General features: G+C 40.3%; 1 protein-coding gene across 12 annotated transcripts in view; it reads right to left on the reverse strand.

The window, feature by feature from the left end:
* Positions 1 to 21,962, reverse strand: part of Ablim1 (actin binding LIM protein 1) — a 285,103-nt gene that overhangs the window by 243,336 nt on the left and 19,805 nt on the right. Inside the window, exon 1 of one of the 12 annotated variants that reach the window (XM_069988076.1) lies at positions 16,237 to 16,344. The exons of the other annotated variants lie outside the window; for them this stretch is intronic. Coding sequence (XP_069844177.1) covers positions 16,237 to 16,249 — 13 coding nt within the window. The 5' untranslated portion in view covers positions 16,250 to 16,344. Of the gene's footprint in view, positions 1 to 16,236; positions 16,345 to 21,962 lie in introns of those variants that run through there. 12 annotated transcript variants of the gene reach the window in all.

Here is a 21,962-nt window from a genome sequence, read left to right on the forward strand (position 1 = left end):
ATAATACAAAATAAAAATGATTTTGTATATTATAAAGAAATAACCAATTAGCTGGGTGCTAGTGGTTCACACTTGTAATCCTAGTTACTCAGGAGGCTGAGATATGAGGATCACAGTTTGAAGCCAGCCTGGGCAGAAAAGCCCAAGACATTTAACCACAAAAATTAACCTCCAAAATTCTGGTTGTGGTTCAAATGGTATAGCAGCAGCTTTGATTGAAAAAGCCAAATGAGAGCTCAAGGCTCTGAGTCAAGTTCCAGTACCAGCATACACTCACACACAAAAAGCCAAAAAAGTGTGTAAGAAAGTACTGCTTTTACTTTCTTAATTGAGTAGGATGTTGTATAATTTCACTATCATGCTACTGAAGACTGATATGACTGACAGAGATTGTGCCTTGACTATCAAATGTATCAAAAGGGAAGAGAATGGAAAACATTGCCACTGACGCTTTACTACAAAGTCAGACAACTAGAAGAAGAATAAGCACTGCTCCAAATGAACACCCAAGTAAGTAGTTCTTGCTTCTCAAATCTGCATGTCCTCTTGGCCAGATAAATGTCTGTTGTCGCTGGTTTTATACCAGGAACAACAGCAAAAGGCATGGTGGGGAAATAAAAAAGAAAACAGTGATTTTTTTTCTAGTCCTTTCTACTCCAAACAGACATGGTATTTAAACTCTTTTTATATGTGACATGTAATAGTCTTATATTGAGATTTTTTTAAGTTCATTCAATTATCTCAATTAACATCTTGTGACATTTTTCTAAGAGCAGATCAGCCCTCTGTTAGTTTTGTTTGGTCTCCTTGATCAGAATCCTGTAAGCATCATTAAAAATGATATACAACAAGCAAACTCAAGTACAGGGAGAGGACGGGAGGAGAATAATTATAACCACTCTATTACTAACACATTTTTTCATTTTCATTGGCTTAAGAATATCACACCAATCTCAGGCTGTTTGGAAATCACATCCGCTCTCCTAATAAGCCAGGAGTGTATTCAATCACATTGTGTAAAGGCAAAAGTGATAAATGGACTAGCATTTTAGTGCCATGACTTGGATGACAGCCAAGACCTTTCCCAACCCCTTCTGCCCAACTAACACTACAAAGGATGCTGATCTCTCTTCCTGCCTGCAGAAACTCCAGTCGGGGCTGAACCTTTCAGGACTTTAGTCAAGTAAAATTGAGTCATCTGACCTGAAAATCCTGTTTTGGTATCAGGACTCAGAAACTGAATAGTCTTCTGAAATCATGCAGGTAATAGATGGGACCCCCCCCTCAAAGGGGTCCATTGTTTAATGCACCCCTGAATACAGCTGGAGGAGAAAAACCCAGGTTAAAACTCAGGTCTCTGGACTCCTTGTCCAACTCTTCCTGCTTGCCTGTCCTGCCTCCTGTTGAATGCCTGCCATTTTCATCATTGCTAAGTAGAGACATTTGGATTCAACCTTTAAAAGAGTTAATTTTCAAGCTTTGTTCCTTAACAGACGGTAACACATGACCACGACTAAGAATAAATAACCCAGCCTTTACTGTAAGTCATTCTGGGGAATTTAATTCTGTGATAGGCAATGAGCTTGGATTTAGATAAAGTAAGGGAAATTATTCTTTTCTCCTCTGGGCTAGAAGTGCTCTGTGTAAATGAACGAAACACATTTTATGGTACATTTTATCGTGCAGGCAAAATAAGCTGCTCCTAACACAGCAAAGAGTATATGTGGGAAATCAGGAGGCAGCAAAGAAAGAGAACCCAGGGCATGTCAACCAGAGAGGGGATTTAAGGAATTCTCTTGACCTGGCTCTCTTTCCACTATCTCTGAACAATCAGGAAAGCCCCATTCAAAGATACAAAATAATACCTCAGCCTGTGCTTTAAAATTATCAACAAGACTGCCCGGCGCTGGTGACTGATGCCTGTAATCCTAGCTACTCAGGAGGCTGAGATCTGAGGATCGCGATTCAAAGCCAGCCCAGGCAGGAGAGACCGTGAGACTCCTATCTCCAATAAACCACCAGAAAACCGGAAGTGGTGCTGTAGCTCAAGTGGTAGAGTGCTCGCCTTCAGCTGAAGAGCTGAAGGACAGTGCCCAGGCCCAGAGTTCAGGACCCACGACTGACCAAAAAAAATATATATATATATATCTCAACAAGACATATACACAAAGATATACAATACCACATTGTTTCTAAAAATGTGGTAAGTGTCTCTTTTGGGGGAGGTAGGGGGGACCGGTCATGGGCCTAAACTCTGGGCCTGGGCACTGTCCCTCAGCTCTTCAGCTCAAGGCTAGTGCTCTACCACTTGAGCCACAGTGCCACTTCCAGCTTTTTTTTTTCTGCTTATGTGGTGCTGAGGAATTGAACCCAGGGCCTCATGCATGCAAGGCAAGCACTCTACCACTGAGCCACCTTCCCAGCCCCTCTCTCTTAAAGAAAGACTATTGAAAGCTGGTGAGTCATGCCCATAATCCTAGCTGCTCTGGAGGCTGAGATCTGAGAATCCCAGTTCAAAGCCAGCCCAGGCAGGAAAATCCAATTAACCATCCCAAATACAGAAGTGGAGCTTAGATAGTTCAAGTAGTACAGCCCAGCTTATAGCAAGAAAGCTAAAGAGATCTAAAGATCCCAAGTTCAAACCCTAGTGTGTACACACACACACACACACACACACACACACACACACACACACACACACACACACACACACACACACACACACACACACACACACACACACACGACTACTGAATCCAGTATGGTGCAATGAGTTGATTGAACACTATGCAGTTAGAAAAAATGAAACAATATGTTTGCACTAACCTGAAAAGATCACAAATGCATGTAATATATCACAAATACATATGGAAAAGGAAAAGTAGTATTTTTTAAGTAGGCAGATAAGTTTCATAAGTAGATAAATGGGTCGTTTCAGTGTTCTAATATCTAATAACATCTACTAGAAAGGAATCTTTAGAAATTTGTAATTGTTGTTAGCAACTTCTTGGACAAAGGGGTGTTGACATGCACGTTCTGCTGTATTCTTTGGTGGGTTGGATTCTAGAAGGAGATAAACTTTTCACTTGTGTGTTTAGATTGTTCTTATTAGAGGGATGGGGAGCTTTCATTATTCATTTGTGCGATTACAATTGTTCTGTTTGAACATAACTGAATGTATATCTTATTCTTTTCTGTCAAAAGAGTTGCCTGAATAGTGAGATTATAGCTTTGAAGATTAAAAAGTAGCTCTTCCTCAGCTTTTCTGAGTTGTAGCTTAGTGTCAAGAAGAAGAGCATTAGTTATGCTCAGCTCAAAGCAGCTCAGGGAGACTCATGGCTAAACCAGGTGGGAGTGGGAGAGGCATTCGAAGCCCAGGAAAACAGCAATTCCAAAGACTGTTGGCCACACCCAGGAAACAGAAAGTTCCCCCTAAGAACCCGAAAAGTGCATCTCTATTAAACACACTGAGAAACCCTTAGAAATAGTTGAGGGATATTCTACTTCACATCTATCAATGAAGTAGACAACATACCCAGCATGCACAGTATCCTTGACTTCCACAAACCTAGTGATAGGTGAATGTGAACAGGTGTGAGAAGAGGAAAAGTTCGGAGTACCTGGTATACACATCATTTGCAGTAAGACACAACACTGGAGACAAGTGACACCAGACCAGCAGAACCACCACACCAAACTGGTTAGCTAAGTTCCTTCCAGAAGCCACCCCCATCCCCAACTAATAGAATGCAGCAGGTTAAAATCCACAAACCCAACCCTTCTTGTTCCAGTAGAAAAACACAACTGTGGTCTCGATCAGGCTGTAAAGCAAAGGAGGCACACAATGAAACTAATTTCGAAGTCATTCTATTACCTTCTAAATTCAAAGCTACTAGAATTCTACCAGGAAGGCTGAGAAGTTCCCAGGGTAGCATTTTCTACCTACCACCTCCATTCTTTTCTATGTAGATCTATTACTGCATTCACCTGTGGATTTGTTACATAGCCACCTTTCTTCTCCCCACTCTCTCAAGAAATGTTCATTAGAGGTCTACTTGGCTCTAGATCCTGGGGGAGGTGAGGATCTGGGAATATACATGCCACACTTGGTCCCACAGGATTCACTCTAAAAGAAGAGCCACCTAGACACTACCTCTCTACAGTTCACTGTGCTACAGGCTAACATGAAGAAGCCTGGAATGGGAGAAGGGTGGCTGTCAGAGGAAGAACAGAGTTACACGGCCAAGTTCAAGGTGTATTCATTAACAGAAATTGGGTTGGAGAAAGAGTACTCCAATCCAAGACCCCAAATTAATCAGAGATACAGGGCTAGCTAATCTCCAAGAAATATTCTTTTTGGTGTTGATTACTGCAGCAGCTTTGCTGTAAAGGAGAAAACGTTGAAATTAATTAGTTAAGCTGCTGTTCTAGCACATCCCCAAACACTTCCCTGTCCTCCCCTTCGGTCAGCCCTTCTCAGCTCCAGCACACACCCACTGGTCACCTCTTTTTCTGTGGTAAAGATGTGACAGTATTACAGTATTTACATGTCAGAAACAACCAATCATCCAGAACTTGCTGTCATTTACAGTTGTTCCCAAAAAGGATAACACAGACGCAGGCCAAACTGCCCAAAGTGTTCTGGAGGGGAGAGAAGGGAGGAGCCAAGGCCTTCCAATACCAACCCCGAGTCTGATGGAGCTCTTTGAGGCAAATCCCAGACACTCTTATACCCTTTGCACTTGGTATCACAAACTCTACAAACACCTGTGATAAATGAGTATTCCCCAGTGTTTGTCTGGCTTTTTTGTCATTGCTGTTGTTGTGTCTAACGTGTTTTGTGCAGAGAGGGACACTGCAGTGAGGTCTTCACGTAGGCCCTCCCACTATGTGCATTTATCAAGCTTTCAGAAAGCACCTCAGTGGGATCCCATACCTGCCTGTCTCTGCCCCAATTACATGCTGTAGAACTTTCCTGGTACATGTGGCCAAGTTCAAGCTAGCTCAGCTGGGGCCTTATGAGAATTATAAGCCAGAAAGGAAGATGTGATATTTTTAACCACATGGAAGTCTTTTATTTGTATGTAGTTAAATGTGTCTACCTTTTCTAACTTTCAGCCTTTGTGTCCTACTGAGAAGGTCAGAACACTGTCAGGTTATAAATTCACTCATGTTTCAGTGGGTTACTGTAGATCATACAGTCTCCTAAATGCTAAGTACATGTTCGATCACTGAGCTACACTTCTACCCCTAGGATTTATGTTGCTTCTTGTTTTACATCTAGTTATTTAATTGTAACTGTACTTTTATACATAAGAAAAAATTCAGATTTATTTTTAAGAGTTAATTGCTGTAATATCACTTTCGGTATCACTTGAATATCTCCTCTGATTTTTAAATTCCACCTGTACTATAAATAAAATGGATAGTTATTCACTGTACCCTACTTTTTTTGGTCAGTTGTGGGGCTTGAACTCAGGGCCTAGGTGCTGTCCCTGAGTTTTTCTGCTCGACCACTTTGAACCACAGTGACACTTCTATTTTCTGGTAGTTAAAAGTCTCATAGACTTTCCTGGGATCCTCAGATCTCAGACTCCTGACTAGCTAGGATTACAGGTAAGAGACACTGGTGCCTGGCCAATGTACTCTAATATTTTTCACTTCTTTGTCTACTTTTCTCCAATAATAAACCATTTATAATAGTTTCATATTATGTTTTACTATCTGATAAGGTTAGTCTCCCATAATTAAAAGATTTCTTGTTTTAATTCTATGTATTTCATTTTGCAAAATGAATGAGCATCATCGTGTCATGGGCAAACTGTAGGCATTCTGATCATGATTTCACCTCATTTTTGGAGTGATTTATGGAAAATCACCCCCCCCCTTTTTTTTTTTTTACAATATCCTGTTATCCAAAAGCAAATTGTCTCTCCAATGACTTAAACCTGTTATCTTCCTTGGTATAACATTAGCTCCATATTGTCCCTGTCTATTACATTTAACTTCAAAAATCTTATTCTTAACATTCCAACATGCTTATTTGCCATTTAAAAAATTCTAAAACCACATTATTTCCTATGCCTCGAATTCTTTTCTAGCACTTACTTCACCATTGGGCAAATTTGGCTCATTCTTCAAGGTTCCATTCAAAGATCACTGACTTTGCCAAATATTCTCGGGCCCTATACTCCATCTGGATGAACCTGTGCCCTTTCTCTGTCCTTCTGTAACATCTCATGGGTAACACCATCACACCCTGATTACCTGATACTACAACCACTGTAGGCAGGTTTCTCACCCCCTCCCCTGTGGGAGCTCCTCCAGTCCTGGCTCACAGCAAGCTCTCAGTGCACCCAATGCACAAATGAATACCAAAATCCTACACTATGCTTCTCCACGTTTTTCCTTAATCCAAGCTATGTTTAAAAACAGAAAATTGCTGGGTGCTAGTGGTTCTTGCCTGTACTCCTAGATATTCAGTAGTCTGAGAGCTGAGGATCACAGTTCAAAGCCAGCCTGGGCAGGAGACTATGTGGGAATCTTATTTCCAATTAACAGCCAAGAAAAAAAAAAGCCAGAAGTAGAGCTGTGGTTCAAGTAGTAGAGTGCTAGCCTTGAGCAAAAAAGTTCAGGGACAGTGTCCAGGACCTGTAGTGAAGGTCCAGGATTTGCATCTACATGCATACACACACATTCACACACACAAATAAAAGAATCATAATTCATTAATAATTAAGTAAATAATTAAATCATGAATTATTAATGATAATGTAATAACTTAATAAGTAACTAAAACATTAATAATTAAGAAACAAAAACCAGATGCATTATTTTCCTGGCATGTATTTCAGCCTAATGTTGGGAGACTTTTTGAGTTTAAATGCTGGATTAAACATTTATTAAGTGATGAGGATCTCAGACCGGTTTCTTCACTTGTCTAGTCTTCTCTCTATAAAACAGGCATAATAAATAGATTCATAATAGGATATCTAAAAGATGTACAAAATGCTTGCTTTCTGCTACCCTTGCCCCAACACTTCCCTTCATCGTCTGCCCCAGGGAAGGACATGCTATCCTCCCAGTTGCTGAATTAAAAATGGGAAATATTCAAGATTTACTCTTTTATTTCACTCATCCAACCCATCATCAAGTCCTATAAGCAATTCTTAGAAATATTTCCAGAATTTAATGACTTCTTGCCAGACACTCTATCATCTAGTCCAACCAACCATTGTTTTTGTCTTGACCATCACAATAGCCTCCTAACTAGTCATCCTCTTCTCCACACTGTTGACTAGTAATCCTTTTAAACTATATCAAATCATGTTGTGAGTCTACTCAGAACTTTCCAGAAGTCTCTCATCTCACTCAACCAAACTTGGAAACATACTCACAGTGGCCCACAGGACTACTTTGACCCTCTCTCATTTCATCTCCATCACTCTCCTCAGGATTAGCGAATCCTGTCACACAGGTATCCCCACTGGTCCTACAACAGAAAATCCTCAAGGATTTTGCTCACCTCACTGCCTGAGGTGAGATGCTTGCATGACCCTTTCTGTGCCTCCATTGCTCAAACATCATTTGTCATAAAAAAAAATCCTGTCATTATTACCCTATACAAAACAGCACCTTCCCTGCCCTTTAACCTCCCCTGCACTCTTGATTCTACTCACTGTTCTTTACTTCCTTCCTGGTTCTATCTCATTGTCTAATCCGAGCTTCATTGGTAAGTGGCCATCTCTTCCTGTACACTTAGACTACTTAGTAAATATTCAACCAGTATATACTGAATGGGTTGTATGAATGAATACATTCTTTCTAACTGCGATTCTACAATTCATAAAAGCATCTAACGAGAGAATAGAGCCTCCTAGCAGAAATGGTGTAAAAAAGCAGCAAGAAAATAAACCTTTCGTTGGTGCCCAGCCAAATGCCTAAATGACTCAAAAGAGTCCCCTGTTTGACACAGAACAGTAGGAAAAAAAGCATCTCCCTAAAATCCATTAGAGACAGCCAACCCTAAATCTCATTTCTCCCTTTTTAAATTTTTTTTACTTTTAAAAATGATGGCTCACTCTCCTCCTCCTTCTCCAGACTCGGGGACTCCTTTCCTTCTGTTCATTCTTACTTAGAGCTGAAAGCTGGAAATAGCAATTTACCTCATTGTCCTCATTTCCTTTCATTGTTACTGTTCAATCCTCTGGTGGCTTCCCTGTCGTGGATGTTTTTTAAATCCAAGTAAGTTGAGAAAGAAAAGTTCCAGTAAAGATTTTGGATTCAGTCTACAATAAAAATATACTACAGGATATTTTCTTTAGGTAAACATTAGTTTTAAATTGACCCTAATACAGTTACGTACATATCATCAAATATTATTCTGGTATGCACTAAGACTAAGGAGCTGGAAAAAGAACACACTGTACAGAACAAAAGACTCATTTCCTTTAATTTACTAGAAATGTGAATAACAGTAATTATGCATGCAGAGCTCTTTCTCCTACGAGCCTAAAGAAAATTTTATAATAAAAAACTAAAATCACATGATTGCAAATCAACCAGCAAACAATTGTGAGGGCAGGATTCAAAACTCCTAGTTTCATTTTATTTAATACAGAGCTAAATAATATAAAAGCTTTTAGATATTCATCTTCCAAATAAAGAATTTCCCACCTACTAATTTTTATATGGATAATTCTTTTATAGTGGTATGTGCTTATTACCTAATTCTTACAATAAATTAATATAATGTACTGGAAAAATAAATCTCTAATACAGCAACAGAAAGAAAGTTGTAAGTCCAATCATTGCCATAGTTAAACCGACCAACACTTTAAAGCTGATTTAAAATTGCATTAATTAATGAAACGAAAGCCACTCATTTAAAATTACTATGGAGGGACCAAATGCAATGAGCATTTCTTTCCCACAACATGTTTTCTCTAAGTAATTCACCCTAGTAGAGAACTACCCCCTTTACAATCCCAAAAGCTACTTGTGTTTGAGTTTTATTAAAATGTTGTTAGTATATAATATTACAAATACATAAACATGCCAACTTAGCATTCAGGAAAGTAGCCCAGAAATGTGCTAGATAGTAATGGCAGGAAGAGCCATGCCAGGACTCAAGTTCAAATTCATTTTAGATAAACCCCAATATGGATAATGCTATAAACAAATATTCAGTTATTAACCAAAATTCTGCCCTTTAAGTCTAAGGAATATATTGACTCCAAAATGTATGTATTTTGAAATACTGTCAGTTAGAAAAGAGACAGTCTCAACTTGCCCAGAACAGCTGTGGGGTACATCTGCTGTCCCAGCATTCCATGCGGTTTGGTATCTATCTTACATAGAAATGTCCTCGTGTGAGTAACACACATGTGGGATGTATAAAATGTATACCTAAACATGAGTAAGACTGGTCAGATACCGTCTCAGCCACTATCAACCATAAATTATAATACTATTTACATTTTTTACTCCAAACCATGACAAACATCTCTACAGATGCTCAACCAATATGTTGTGAGCATATTAGCATTGTCAGCCCAGAAATGGTTGGAGTTTGGATTAATATGAATACTCTCACAGAGAGGGTTAGTAAATGCTACCTGATAGAATATCAGTGAAATTGACAGACTAAATGAGTTCAATACTGCCCATTACACTGTCATCTTGCATGGTGTCAAAAAATTTTCAGACAAATGGCTCATTCTTGGGGTAGGAAGATAGAAGAAAGCAATAATGTTTTGCACTGTGGAATATAAACCTAAAATAAACTGCAAACCCAATGATTTCGATTCCTTCTCATGAAGAAAATATAATAATTCAAATTCAATTTTTCAGTTTTCAAGTACAATATTAATATTCTTATTTAATATCTCCCTCCTTTAAAATAGTATCCTCTTCTTTTTATAAACCTAATATAAACTGCAAACCCAATGATTTCGATTCATTCTCATGAAGAAAATATGATAATTCAAATTCAATTTTTCAGCTTTCAAGTACAATATTAATATTCTTATTTAATATCTCCCTCCTTTAAAATAGTATCCTCTTCTTTTTATAAACCTAATATAAACTGCAAACCCAATGATTTCGATTCATTCTCATGAAGAAAATATGATAATTCAAATTCAATTTTTCAGCTTTCAAGTACAATATTAATATTCTTATTTAATATCTCCCTCCTTTAAAATAGCATCCTCTTCTTTTTGGACATGAATTGGCATGGGCCTCAGGCTGTTGACTAAAACACCTATAACCCCAGATCAAAAGGCTCTTATAAAAGACAGAAAACCCACCACACGTGGGGCTGAGAATGTGGCTTAGTGGGAGAGTGCTTAACTAGCATGCGCACAAAGCCCTGGGTTCGATTCCTCAGTACTACATAAACAGAAAAAGTGGGAAATAGCACTGTGGTTCAAGTGGTAGAGTGCTAGCGTTGAGCACAGAGAGGCTCAGGGACAGTGCCCAGACACAGAGTTCAAACTCCAGGACTGGTAAAAAATAAAAAATTAAATTAAAAAATAAAAAAAATAGAAAGCACACCTCAACTGGCCAGGGGGGAAAATTAGAGCTAAAGTAGGAGTGCCCCATCAAAGCCTACAAGGAACATAAATTGTACGCTACCTATAGGGCAGATAGTCACAAGTACCTTGAGAGGATCACAAAGCTTCAATGCCTCCCAACGGGTCCTCAAGAAACAGAACAAAGCAGGTTCTTTTTGGCACACATTACCATATATGGTTAGGAAAAGATGTTAGAGGAGATAAAGGCCTACTAATGCTACTATAGGGTTGGCAATATGTACCCTTCAGTGCCTTGAAACATAACACATGACAAGAACTGGCATCTGGACTTCTGGTCAAATGTGGTTTTTTTTTTGTTCTGTTTTTTTTTTTTGTCCAGTCGTGGGCCTGAACTCTGGGCCTGGGCGCTGTCCCTCAGCTCTTCAGCTCAAGGCTAGCGCTCTACCACTTGAGCCACAGCACCACTTCCAGCTTTTTTTTCTGCTTATGTGGTGCTGAGGAATGGAACCCAGAGCCTTATGCATGCAAGGCAAGCACTCTACCACTGAGCCACCTTCCCAGCCCTCAAATGTGTTTTATTGTGAACTCTAAGAAGGTTCAAAAGATAGTTCAAGAATGGAGAAAATGATTGTTAGATGGATGAACAGACATGTATAGATATGACTATTTTAACATGTGCTTTTTGTTTCCTTTCTCTACTCAAGAATATTGAAAACCTGAGATTAACCAGAGAATAGAAGCCACAAATAAAATGTAATTCAAAATATTAAAAGTATAATGCTAAGCTTGGTGCTGGTGGCTCCCTCCTGTGATCTTAGCCACTCAGAAGGCTGAGATCTGAGGTTCACGGTTGGAAGCCAGACTGGGCAGGAAAGTCCATGTGACTCTTATCTCTAATTAACAGTCAAAAAGCCAAAAGTGGAGGTATGGCCTTGAGCAAAAAAGCTGAGGGGGCTGGGAAGGTGGCTCAGTGGTAGAGCGCTTGCCTTGCATGCATGAGGCCCTGGGTTCGATTCCTCAGCACCACATAAGCAAAAAGAAAAAAGCCAGAAGTGGCGCTGTGGTTCAAGTGGTAGAGTGCTAGCCTTGAGCTGAAGAGCTGAGGGACAGTGCCCAGGCCCAGAGTTCAGGCCCCACGACCGGACCCAAAAAAAAAAAAAAAAAAGCTGAGGGACAGGGCCCAAGCCTTGAGTTAAAGCCCTAGGACTGACACACACAAAATATAATGCTGCTTGCAGATATAATGTGGAAATAATTTTACTTTCTGAAACGTTTGTTGAAACATATGATATTCCCACATGGGATATACTCATGTCCAAAATTGTTCCTCTCAGCAAAAACAATTTACATACTGAATTAGAACTCAGTTATTTTAAATGCAAAAAAAAAGGATTTCCAGGAAATGTCGTGTATTGCTGTTTAAATATTCCCTTAAAAGAACAAAATGAACGATAGTGCATTTATTTTCTCCTTTCTTCAATCTGATGAACTGCTTGAGAGTTCTGTAACTCAAAGAGATGAAACACTGTAGCTGACACAGGCCAGAAAAATGGCCCTCACATCTTAGCTTAGATGAGATATCAGTGAAGTAATTTTTATAATATCATCCTAAGAGAAACTGATTGAAGCTGGGAAAATGAACATTGTCTTCCAAGGGGCATGCAGAGGCAGACATGAAGAAAGATGAGACAGAGCAGGATCCTCCCATCCAACTACCAGAAAAACCATGTTTATCCAATTCAACTCTATGCAGGGAAGTAGCTCAAGAAATAGGTTAGCTCTGATTGCTGTAATTTGCACCAAGTCCACCCCTGAGTCTCCTACACTGTCCAGCAGAGGGCTTCTGCCTCCAGCCTACCACTGCCCTGTACTCTCAGCTTAGATTACAGTGGACTCTCCTCAAGTCACAGTTAGGACATGCAGGGCCAGTGGTGAGGGATGAGAAGGGAAGACATCTCTGCAGTCCTCTCTCATCTTTCCTTCCTGCTGCCCCTCACTTACCACTCACTCACCACAATCCCTTATCAATGGAATCTCTCTATGTCTTTTATTGCCTTCTCCAGCCTCTGACTCCCCTGAAATCTGGTTCTCCTGCCCTACAAACAAGCTACTCACCACTCATGAGATGGGTTCTTCTTCATGTCCCTATCCCTGAAAAGCCTTTCCCTCTAGCCATCCCGTCTCATTTACCGAAATCCAACTCATTCTCCAAGACAATTCTGCTTTATTTAAGAAGCCTCAACTGATGTGATGGTCCATGGCTTAATTAGGTGCCATTCCTTAGTATGACAATTGTATATCCACCATCTGTATGCGGCAAATCCAACATTTGTATATTTGTCTCTAAGACTAAGAAGGTACACTATTATTAAACAACTGCTAGTGCATAATAGATGATCAGTAAATGTTCATGAAATAAATGAATGTGAATATATATTCCAGATTGAAATGAATGAGTGGAGGTGAAGTGGATATGTTTTTCTTTGTTGAATATTTAGCTCAATCAATTACAGCAATGACTACTTGCTACCAAAAAATAGAATCCATGAAAATAAAAGCCAACGGTCTTCCCTACCCATTCTTGCCTTTGAAGAAACTGCTTTTTTTTTAAGACCTTGGTGTAGACTGCTTTATAACTTTTATCCAGGCTCGTGTCATGCACTCATATGTGTACACATAGAGATTTTTCACAATTCCTAAAACTAAGATAACATATTAAATTCACTATATACTAAAAGTCACTCTTTTCACTTAACAATACACTGTGGCCACCTCCTCATACCAATGATACAGATCCAACTCATTCTATCCAGTAGTCCTAAGTATGTATGGACATTCAAGTTGGTTCCAGTTTTGTGGAAGTTCTGAAAACAGAGAGCAAGAATGATCTAACATCTCTAGAGCATGCATGCTTTGAGTTACCCCTCTGACCACCCAGTAGAATCCATGTGCACATGACTGGACATTTTCTCCTAAGACTCAAGCTTCTGAGGAACCAGTACATTCCTGGAATGACTTGCATGAAACAGGTATTTTACATTACTGAACAAATGTTAACCAGATACATACTATCTTAGAGGATCAACAGGATACACTTCTGTGCTTTCTTCTGACAAATTAATAGGGGAGTGAAAGTAGCAAATTTTCATTTTTAACTTCATACACTTCTATCATCCTTGAATTTTAAACATACTACTTTATAATTTAAATATTTCCACTGATGTGCTAATATAGTTCTGTTGTGTTGATAGTAGATTTTAATGTATGACTTCTATAACTTTAAAGTTCCCTTTTCAAAACTTGCTGGAGGGCTCAGGCTCTGTACTGGAAGATTTAGTTCAATCAGTGGATCCCCAGTGGGCCTGTACAGAAGAAAAATCTTCAGTCTCTGTTAACATCTAGACAGTTCCAGCTTTCAGAACTGAACCAGTGGGTCATATTACTAACATCAAATTTCATGGGCTTCGGTTCTTCACTTCTCATCACCAAGACCCTTGAAGATGTTGCCAAATGTACTGTAACTTCCAAGTTAACCTAATTCATTTTTTTTCCAATCCCATGTATAAGCCGTTTTCTTACTCTCCCTTTAGAAAAACCAATGATTGTGATCTATAGTGTAATAGACAAAGGGCTAGTAATAGAGGTTGCATTACAGGGTCTATCAGAATCTTAGAGACCTGGGTAGGCTAGAATCAGGACTGGCCATTTATCATGATTCTGAAAACTTCATTCATCTTCAAAACGGGGAAGTAATGATAATGTGCACTTTCTTCAGTTACTATGAGGCTAAGTGATACAGTACCTATTACAGAATAAGCATACAATAACTACAATTTGCTATTATGCTTTTGCCCTTCCACCCTGAAAGATTTTAACTGCTAAATCCAAGATGAACAATATGGCTTTGAGTGGGAAACAGGAAATTCATCCTACTTGAAATAAAGTTTAACAAGAAATATGTGAGAAAGCTTCAAACTAGGGTCTATATGGTTATGGTCCCTCAGATTCTTTGGATTATTGCATTTCACACCCCCAGATAAACCCCAGAGATGACTGTGAAATTGGCAATGGACTGACAAATCTTTCCTAAGACATAGCAAGGTTCTCAAGCATGACTTGGCTCCTACACTGTACACAGGTTTGTACTAAAGGAGGGTTAGTAGTATATAACACTGAATCACAAGTGGATTCTGACACCAGCGTTTGACCATTTGTGATAGATATTCTCCACATGCCACTGTGCTTCTTAGGTCAGAGGTCAGGACTGAGAGCTTTAGTCTTAAAACATAGTTCTGAAATCTTTTCTTTGGAACCCCTGAACACTCAGAAGATGCCATTCATACACATCAAATCCATATAACCACATCTAGCTCGACCTAGCCTTCCTTGCCTTCCTCCCTTCCTTTTCTCCCTCTCTCCTTTCCTTCCTTCCCTCCCTCCCTCCATCCCTCCCTCCTTCCTTCCTTCCCTCCTTTCCTCCCTCCTTCCTTCCTTTTTCTTCCTTCCTCTTTTCTTCTTTCTCTAATGTAGGCAAAATGTGAGACAAGATTAATAGGTCTTATCTGAGGGCTTGAAGTCACCTCCATAGTCTCACATCTACAATGTAAATTCTGTCCCTTCTCCCAGAATTTACTTCCCTATTTCCAGGTATAGAGCCAATCAACCACATTGCTAGAACAATCACCAAATAACTAGGTTCGGATTCTTTCAAAAGGATTGAAAACATTCTGCATAGAGATTATTCACTATAATCTCCAATCTGACTCCCGGAAAGTAATACTTAATTATCCCACACATATTATCAAACTCCATTTCCCATTTAACAAGGTTAAAACTTCCAAGTTAAACACACACGAATCTCTACAAACTCTTGTGACAGGTTGCTTTCAAGGTATGGAAGGGAGAGGTACTTATTGCTTGGCAAATACACTTTCTAAAGATAATCAATATGTTCGTTAATTGCTTAAGGCAAGGCAACCGAATCATTTCCTTTTAATGGCTTGCACGCTGCATCACGGCTCCATCTCTTTCATATCTCACTCATAGTAACAGCCATTGAGCTCTGACTAACGCACTCTCCCCAGCATCCCTCGCTGGCTCCAGATGGCAAGAAATGCATTCCCTTCAACTCCTGCCTGAAAAGCAGTTCGGGTTTTTGTGGGTTTCTTCTTACCCTTCCTCCCATTTGACTGCTGTTAATGGTTTTACTCCCAGAACAAAACGGGTGGGGAGAGGAGCTGGGGGAATAATGCAAAGGGGAATCGAGGGAAGGAACTTACTTTAAAAAAAATAAATAAATAAGACAAATGGAGTGCAAGCACTGCGGCTTTAAATCTTGCTGCATCAAGCCCTTGGATTTCGTCCATATCGGAGCTGCAAAACGGTAATAAGGAGGAGAGGGGGAGAAAATACCTTTCCCTCCCTCCGCGCCAGCCTTTCCGCAGCACCGACCGCGGCGAGCTCGGCCCCCCACGCCCTCCCGGCCCGGCCCGCCGCGGGCACAGGTGGGCTGGGCACTGACCTTGGCCCTCCAGCGGTGCCCACGTCCGAGGGCCAAGGTCAAGGGCGAGTCGCTCAGCGCCCAAGGACCGGCTGCCAAAGTTTCGGGACGGCTTGGGGCCAGTGAGGACAGCCCCTCGCCCAGCCCCACCTGCCCGGCCCGCGCCGCTCCAGGCCCGGCCCGGAGTCCCCCACTCACCTCTGGTGGACATGGCTCAGGCAGCCGGGGGGTGGAGGGGAGCCGACGCAGGAAGGAGCGGAGAACCCCGCCGGGCGCGGAGACCGGAGGATCCCCCGAAGCGCACGGCCGCGCGCACTGGCGCCAGCCCCGCCCAGGACCCGCCCGCCCCAGGACACCTGCCCACCGCGGTCCGCTGGGCCGGAGGCGGGACCTGGGGCGCGGCCGCGCTGTCAGCTAGTGGCCCGCGGGGCGGGGCCCTTCCCGGTCCTCCATCCTCCCCCTCTCCCCCCACCCCCGGGGCCCGGTCCCCGCCCCGCCTCCCGGCCCACCCGCGTCCAGCCTCGGTGGGGACGGACGCGCCAGGCCCAGCTTTGTCCCTGAGCAAGGTGGGTCTGCATCTTCCCCCTCGCAGGACCTGATTTTTTTGAATTCTTGCTGAATGTGGTGATGGTGGTGGTGATGATGATGAATGACTCTTAATGGCTTTCCAGCTTCCTGCCTTGGTACGGGGCGGGGGGCGGGGGGGGGGGGGCGGTTGCAAGAAGAGAGCTGTTCTGTTTCTCCCCATAAGCGCTGTCCTGGTCCGGAAGGTTAGAGCACAGTCTCCTAGGGGAGACTTGATCCTACGCAGAAACAACGCTTTGGCAGCCCACACATGGAAACCAATGCGGCCCCTGACAGCCTGTCTGCGTCCCGGAATGCTGATGGTAGGGTAGGATGGGGCCGGCCCTAGAACCAGGAGATCGGGGACCATCCACCAAGCGCCCAGTGTTGGGTCTACGGATATATTCCATCTGTCACATCGGCTCTTTCCATGTCAGGGCTGGGCTGGACTGAAACAGAAGGTGAACGCTGAACAAATCCACCCTTTCTAAGAAGCGTGAAAATGAGAAAAGACAAGACAAATCTCCCACTGGCCTGGAGGTTTGTCAAGAGTTCCATGCTAGTAAGCACCATCACCGAAAGCACCTGACCCAGGGTTCTAAACTGATAAGGTGGGCTTCCCTACTCAACCCTCCTCTGTGCCCTCTTCCTATGTCTCACACCAAATCCTGTAGGTAGTTTCCATGCAGGGACTTCCCAAATCTCCCCTGTATAGTAGTAGATCAAACAATTCAGAAATATTCAAAGAACTAGTGGACATAACTCTTCTAGGAAAAATAATTGATGGATAGTTGAGTCCTTGAAGAAAACTCAAATGATTTTATAGGGAAGAACTACTAGAAAGCAAAGATAAATAATAAAGAAAAATACCAAACTCAAATACTAACCAGTAAAAATGAGCTCATTGTTTATTAACCTTGACAATATCCCTGTCACTCTTGTTTGGGCAGGAAATTTGTTGATGAATCACAACCCAGTTATTTATGTCTCTAGACACTATCCTCAGTTCACCATTAATCCTTCTAACACAAAGGATGATTACCGGAATAGCCTACCTGCCCTCCCTGCATCCGGCCTCCATTCACTACACTATATTTGACTCGTTATCTTGAAAAAAAATTGTTTTCCTATATATGACATCTTCATGCTCCACAATCTTCAGCCAGCCCCACTGACATCCAAATAAAGTCCAAACATTTTGAATTGTCTTCATCCAAGCAACTAATACATCCAATGATGTTTCATTGGACATATACTATATACTATTCTGTGTGGCTAGGGTTGTAGGATTATAATCACAAATAATAAATGACCTGTATTCAGAACTTAAACTTAGAAATGTTATGGTCCGCTATAATCTATGCCCTCCTCTCCTTCCAGGGTTATCCCTAGCTACTTGCCTATGAAAACACTCCACTGTTCATGGACAAGTTTCCTGTTAATGATAACATTATTCTTTGTGTATGTCCTCCTCCTCAACCAAATTATATTGTATACTAGGTCCTTGTGAAATGTTCTCTCAACCCACACCAAGCTCATTCTCCCAGCTTCTACAGTGTATATATTTTCACAACCATCAATTTGTACTGAATACACAACTGCTTAAAGCACTACTGCTTTATGCTACTGTGTTATAGTTTTGCTATATGTTTTCTCTCTCTCCAAATAATTGAAAGCTCCTTTGAATTAGGAACTTGGATAGTTTCTTTTAACTTAGAATGTTGCAGAGCATAGATAATGCTAGATACTATAGTGAGACAAAGAGAGGCCCCCAAATTGTGCTCCTTTCTATCCTTGTAACTAATATCCACACCTTTTCTCCATCTCCCACAAACTTCAACAAACTTATAATTTATTCTACAACTAAGAATACAGTACAAACAGATCTTTCTCTTCTTAATATACTTATAACAGACTGTATGCTTGATTCTAAAATATTTTCCTACACATAAGACTGGAACAAGGCACCTTATACAATATTTTAGTCAGTAAGGTTAGACAGGCATTGCTGTATCTTCAGGTTCACATCTGTGGCCTCAGCCATGGGCCAAAAATATTCAAATAAGAGACCAAGTATGGCAGCTCACAACTGTAATCCCAATCACTCTAGAAACAGAAATCTAGGATTGTTGAAGTATATAGAAAGTAATAAAGTAAATGACACATCAGAAGCCTGAGCTAACAGGAGACTATTTAAAATGAAAAAATAAATTTCAAAAAAGAAGAAAACAGAAATTAAAAATACTGTTAAAATTTAAAAACTCAATGGATAAACAAAATTGAAAAAAGGAACCAAAAAATTAAGTAGTAAAATGGATGGTAGATATTAAAAGATTACTAGGAATATAGCTTTGAAAGCTGAAAAAACAGATAATACAAAAGAGAGGGTAACATAGATGGAAGACAGGGTGGGATGGTTTAATATATAAATAATAGGAATCTAAAGAGAAAATTAAAACCATAGAAGGAAGACAACATTTGAAGAGAAAGCAGCTAAGAATATTACATATATCAACGGATTAAAGAAAATAAAATATATAACAAATAGAATGACCAAAAAAATCTATACCTTAGTCCTATTATATTGAAACTAAACAACATTTAAAAAAATCTAAATGATGGAACAGACTTACAACAGACATCTTGAAGGGAACAATGAAAACTAGAGAACAATGGAACCCTGATTAGCCTGTAGCTGTTTTCCATTTAAAATAGTAAAAACAGTAAAATATCTTTCAAAAATAAAGACAAAGGAAGATTTTTGTGTGTGGTCCTGGAGTTTAAACTCAGGGCCTTGCACTTGATAGGCAGGTGTTAAATCACTTGAACTGGCCTCTTTTGCTTTCATTGTTTTTGAGATAGGGTCTCACATTTATTCCTGGGTTGACCTGGACTACAATCTCCTATTTATGCCTCCTACATAGCTGAGATAACAGGTACATGTCTACATGCTCAACTTTTTTACTGAGATGAAATCTTGCTAACTTTTTGTTTGGGCTGACCTCAAACTACAATCCTCCTGAAATCCCCTTCCCAAGTAGCTGGGATTATAGGCATTAGCCTCTATGCATGGTTGCACAGACATAGATTTTAAGAAGAATATTGAGCCTACCACTAAAATAATTTCCATATTATTTGAAAATATGAACAAATATATGTAAGTATACTTATAGATAGGAAAATAATCTCTATTTTGGGTATGACAGGAGAATAAAGGAAAGGAAGTTTGCTTGCATATAGTGAAATCTAAGTATTGATACACTTAAAAGTAATAAACTAGGATAAAAATAGTTCCTTTGAACATATTAATAAAAGGAATAACTTTAGTGAAGTTGATTAATGACAAAAGAGGTAAGTAAATTAGCAGTATTAGAGGCACTTAATTACAGATTTAAGAGGTTATGGACTAGAATTCTGCTTCTCACCATGATGAAGTAACAAGAAATGGACGTGCTCTCTGAAACCAACAACAACTAAAAAACATGAATAAACTATATGCAACAACTATTTTTAGCTATTGGACAACAGGCAGCCGAAGATAACAATTTCTAAGGAGAGGGAAACAAATTAGGTAAATTTTAAAGTATGCTCTAGATTCTGACAAGAAGAATTTTCTAGAATATAGATGGAGGAAGGAGAAACCTAGAGCTCTGAGTTCAGGAGACGGTAACTATAGTCTGGAGAGAAAGGCAGTCATGAAAGAAGAAACTTTATAGAAGAAGAGCTTTAAAAATCTCTGTATCAGTCCTCTTGAGATTTTACTGGCTTGTAGGCTGCATATAGTTAAGTTGGAGCTCTGCATGGCAGGTAAAATGCACAAACATTGGATAGCTGAACAGTTTGGTAGGATCCACATGGACTGCGGGAGAGTTGAGTTCTATCCAGACATAGTGGACATAGTGACATTCAGTGGAGCCCCCACAATTGTCACACCACAGCAGCACAGGTAAAATACTGTTTCAGTAAAGTATACCCTTCATCTACCCTCACAAAACACAAAAGGCCTTGCCTTAAAAAGACCAGACATTATCTACAAAGAACTTAATAACTCACTAGAACAAACAACAACAATAAAAGAAAACCATAAAATCCAAGACGTTACAGTGTTCAGCATTCAGTACAAAACTCCAACCTAAGAAACAAAAAAGTATAAGACAAAACTCAAAGAAAAATCAATCACTTGAAACAGACTCAGAATGTCAGACACAAGGTATCTAGTAGAGAAGGATGCTAAATTTTATTAACTACAAACACATATTTAAAGAAAGATGAGAATGTATTGTAGAGCTTTGGAATCCATAGGTACATGGTTCCAAGGAACCTGAACTGAGGAAAAGCTATGAATAATCAGGATGCATAGATGCTTAATGCACTTTTTCCCATAATGTCACCCAACTTCTGCTAAAGATATATACCTTTCAACAAATCTACAATTGTCATTGTATTGCTGCAATTAAGCACCCTAACTTTTATCTGGCTTTTGGGGACACCATTTGCTTTGGGGGGAGGCTTTTTTTTTTTTTTTTACAAAATCAATGACAGAAATGCTCAGTAGATCATAAAACAATTATACACAACACTAACACAGGGATGGTTGAGATCTCTGTGTGATATGCATAGGAGAATTTAAAATTTGTGTGTTTTGAAACTTCTTTTGACTTGCTTATTTATTCTTTCAACTTCACCTGGTCAAAACCACATGTATCCAGGTGCTGGAGGTGCACACTTGTAATCCTAGCTATCCAGTAAACTGAGATCTGAGGATTGCCGTTCAAATCCAGCCCAAAAAGGAAAAGCCATGAGACACTTATCTCCAACTAATCACCAACTGGTAAAGGGCTAGCCTTAAGCAAAACTGCTCAGGGACAGAACATAAGTTCAAGCCCTAGGAATACCGCCCCTCCCCCCACACACACACACTCACTCTGCAACATACGCAATAAAGCCACAAGTAAGGTAGGCATACCCTTATGAAGAAAAAGGATTAGTTTTCCATCATGGTGGGAAAATATCTGAGGAAAAACAAAGGAGAAAAGGCTCATTCTCACTCACGGTATCCATTATTTCAGTCCATGGCCAGTATTCTTCAAGAATATTTAAAACAGTAGGGTGTCGGTGGCTCACGTCTGTAATCCTAGCTACTCAGGTGGCTGAGATCTGAGAATCACAGTTCAAAGCCAGCCCGGGCAGCAAAATCCACAAGACTCTTATCTCCAATAACCCATCAGAAAACCAGAAGTGGCGCTGCGGCTCAAGTAGTAGAGTGCTAGCCTTGAGCTGAAGAGCTAAGAGACAGTGCCCAAGCCCACAACCAAAACAAAAAAGAATATTTAAAACATTTTTCAATAAATAAAAGGTGA

Source organism: Dipodomys merriami, unplaced genomic scaffold, assembly GCF_024711535.1.
Source record: "Dipodomys merriami isolate MVZ:Mamm:240054 unplaced genomic scaffold, mDipMer1.0.p SCAF_35, whole genome shotgun sequence".
In the NCBI taxonomy this organism is placed as follows: domain Eukaryota; kingdom Metazoa; phylum Chordata; class Mammalia; order Rodentia; family Heteromyidae; genus Dipodomys; species Dipodomys merriami.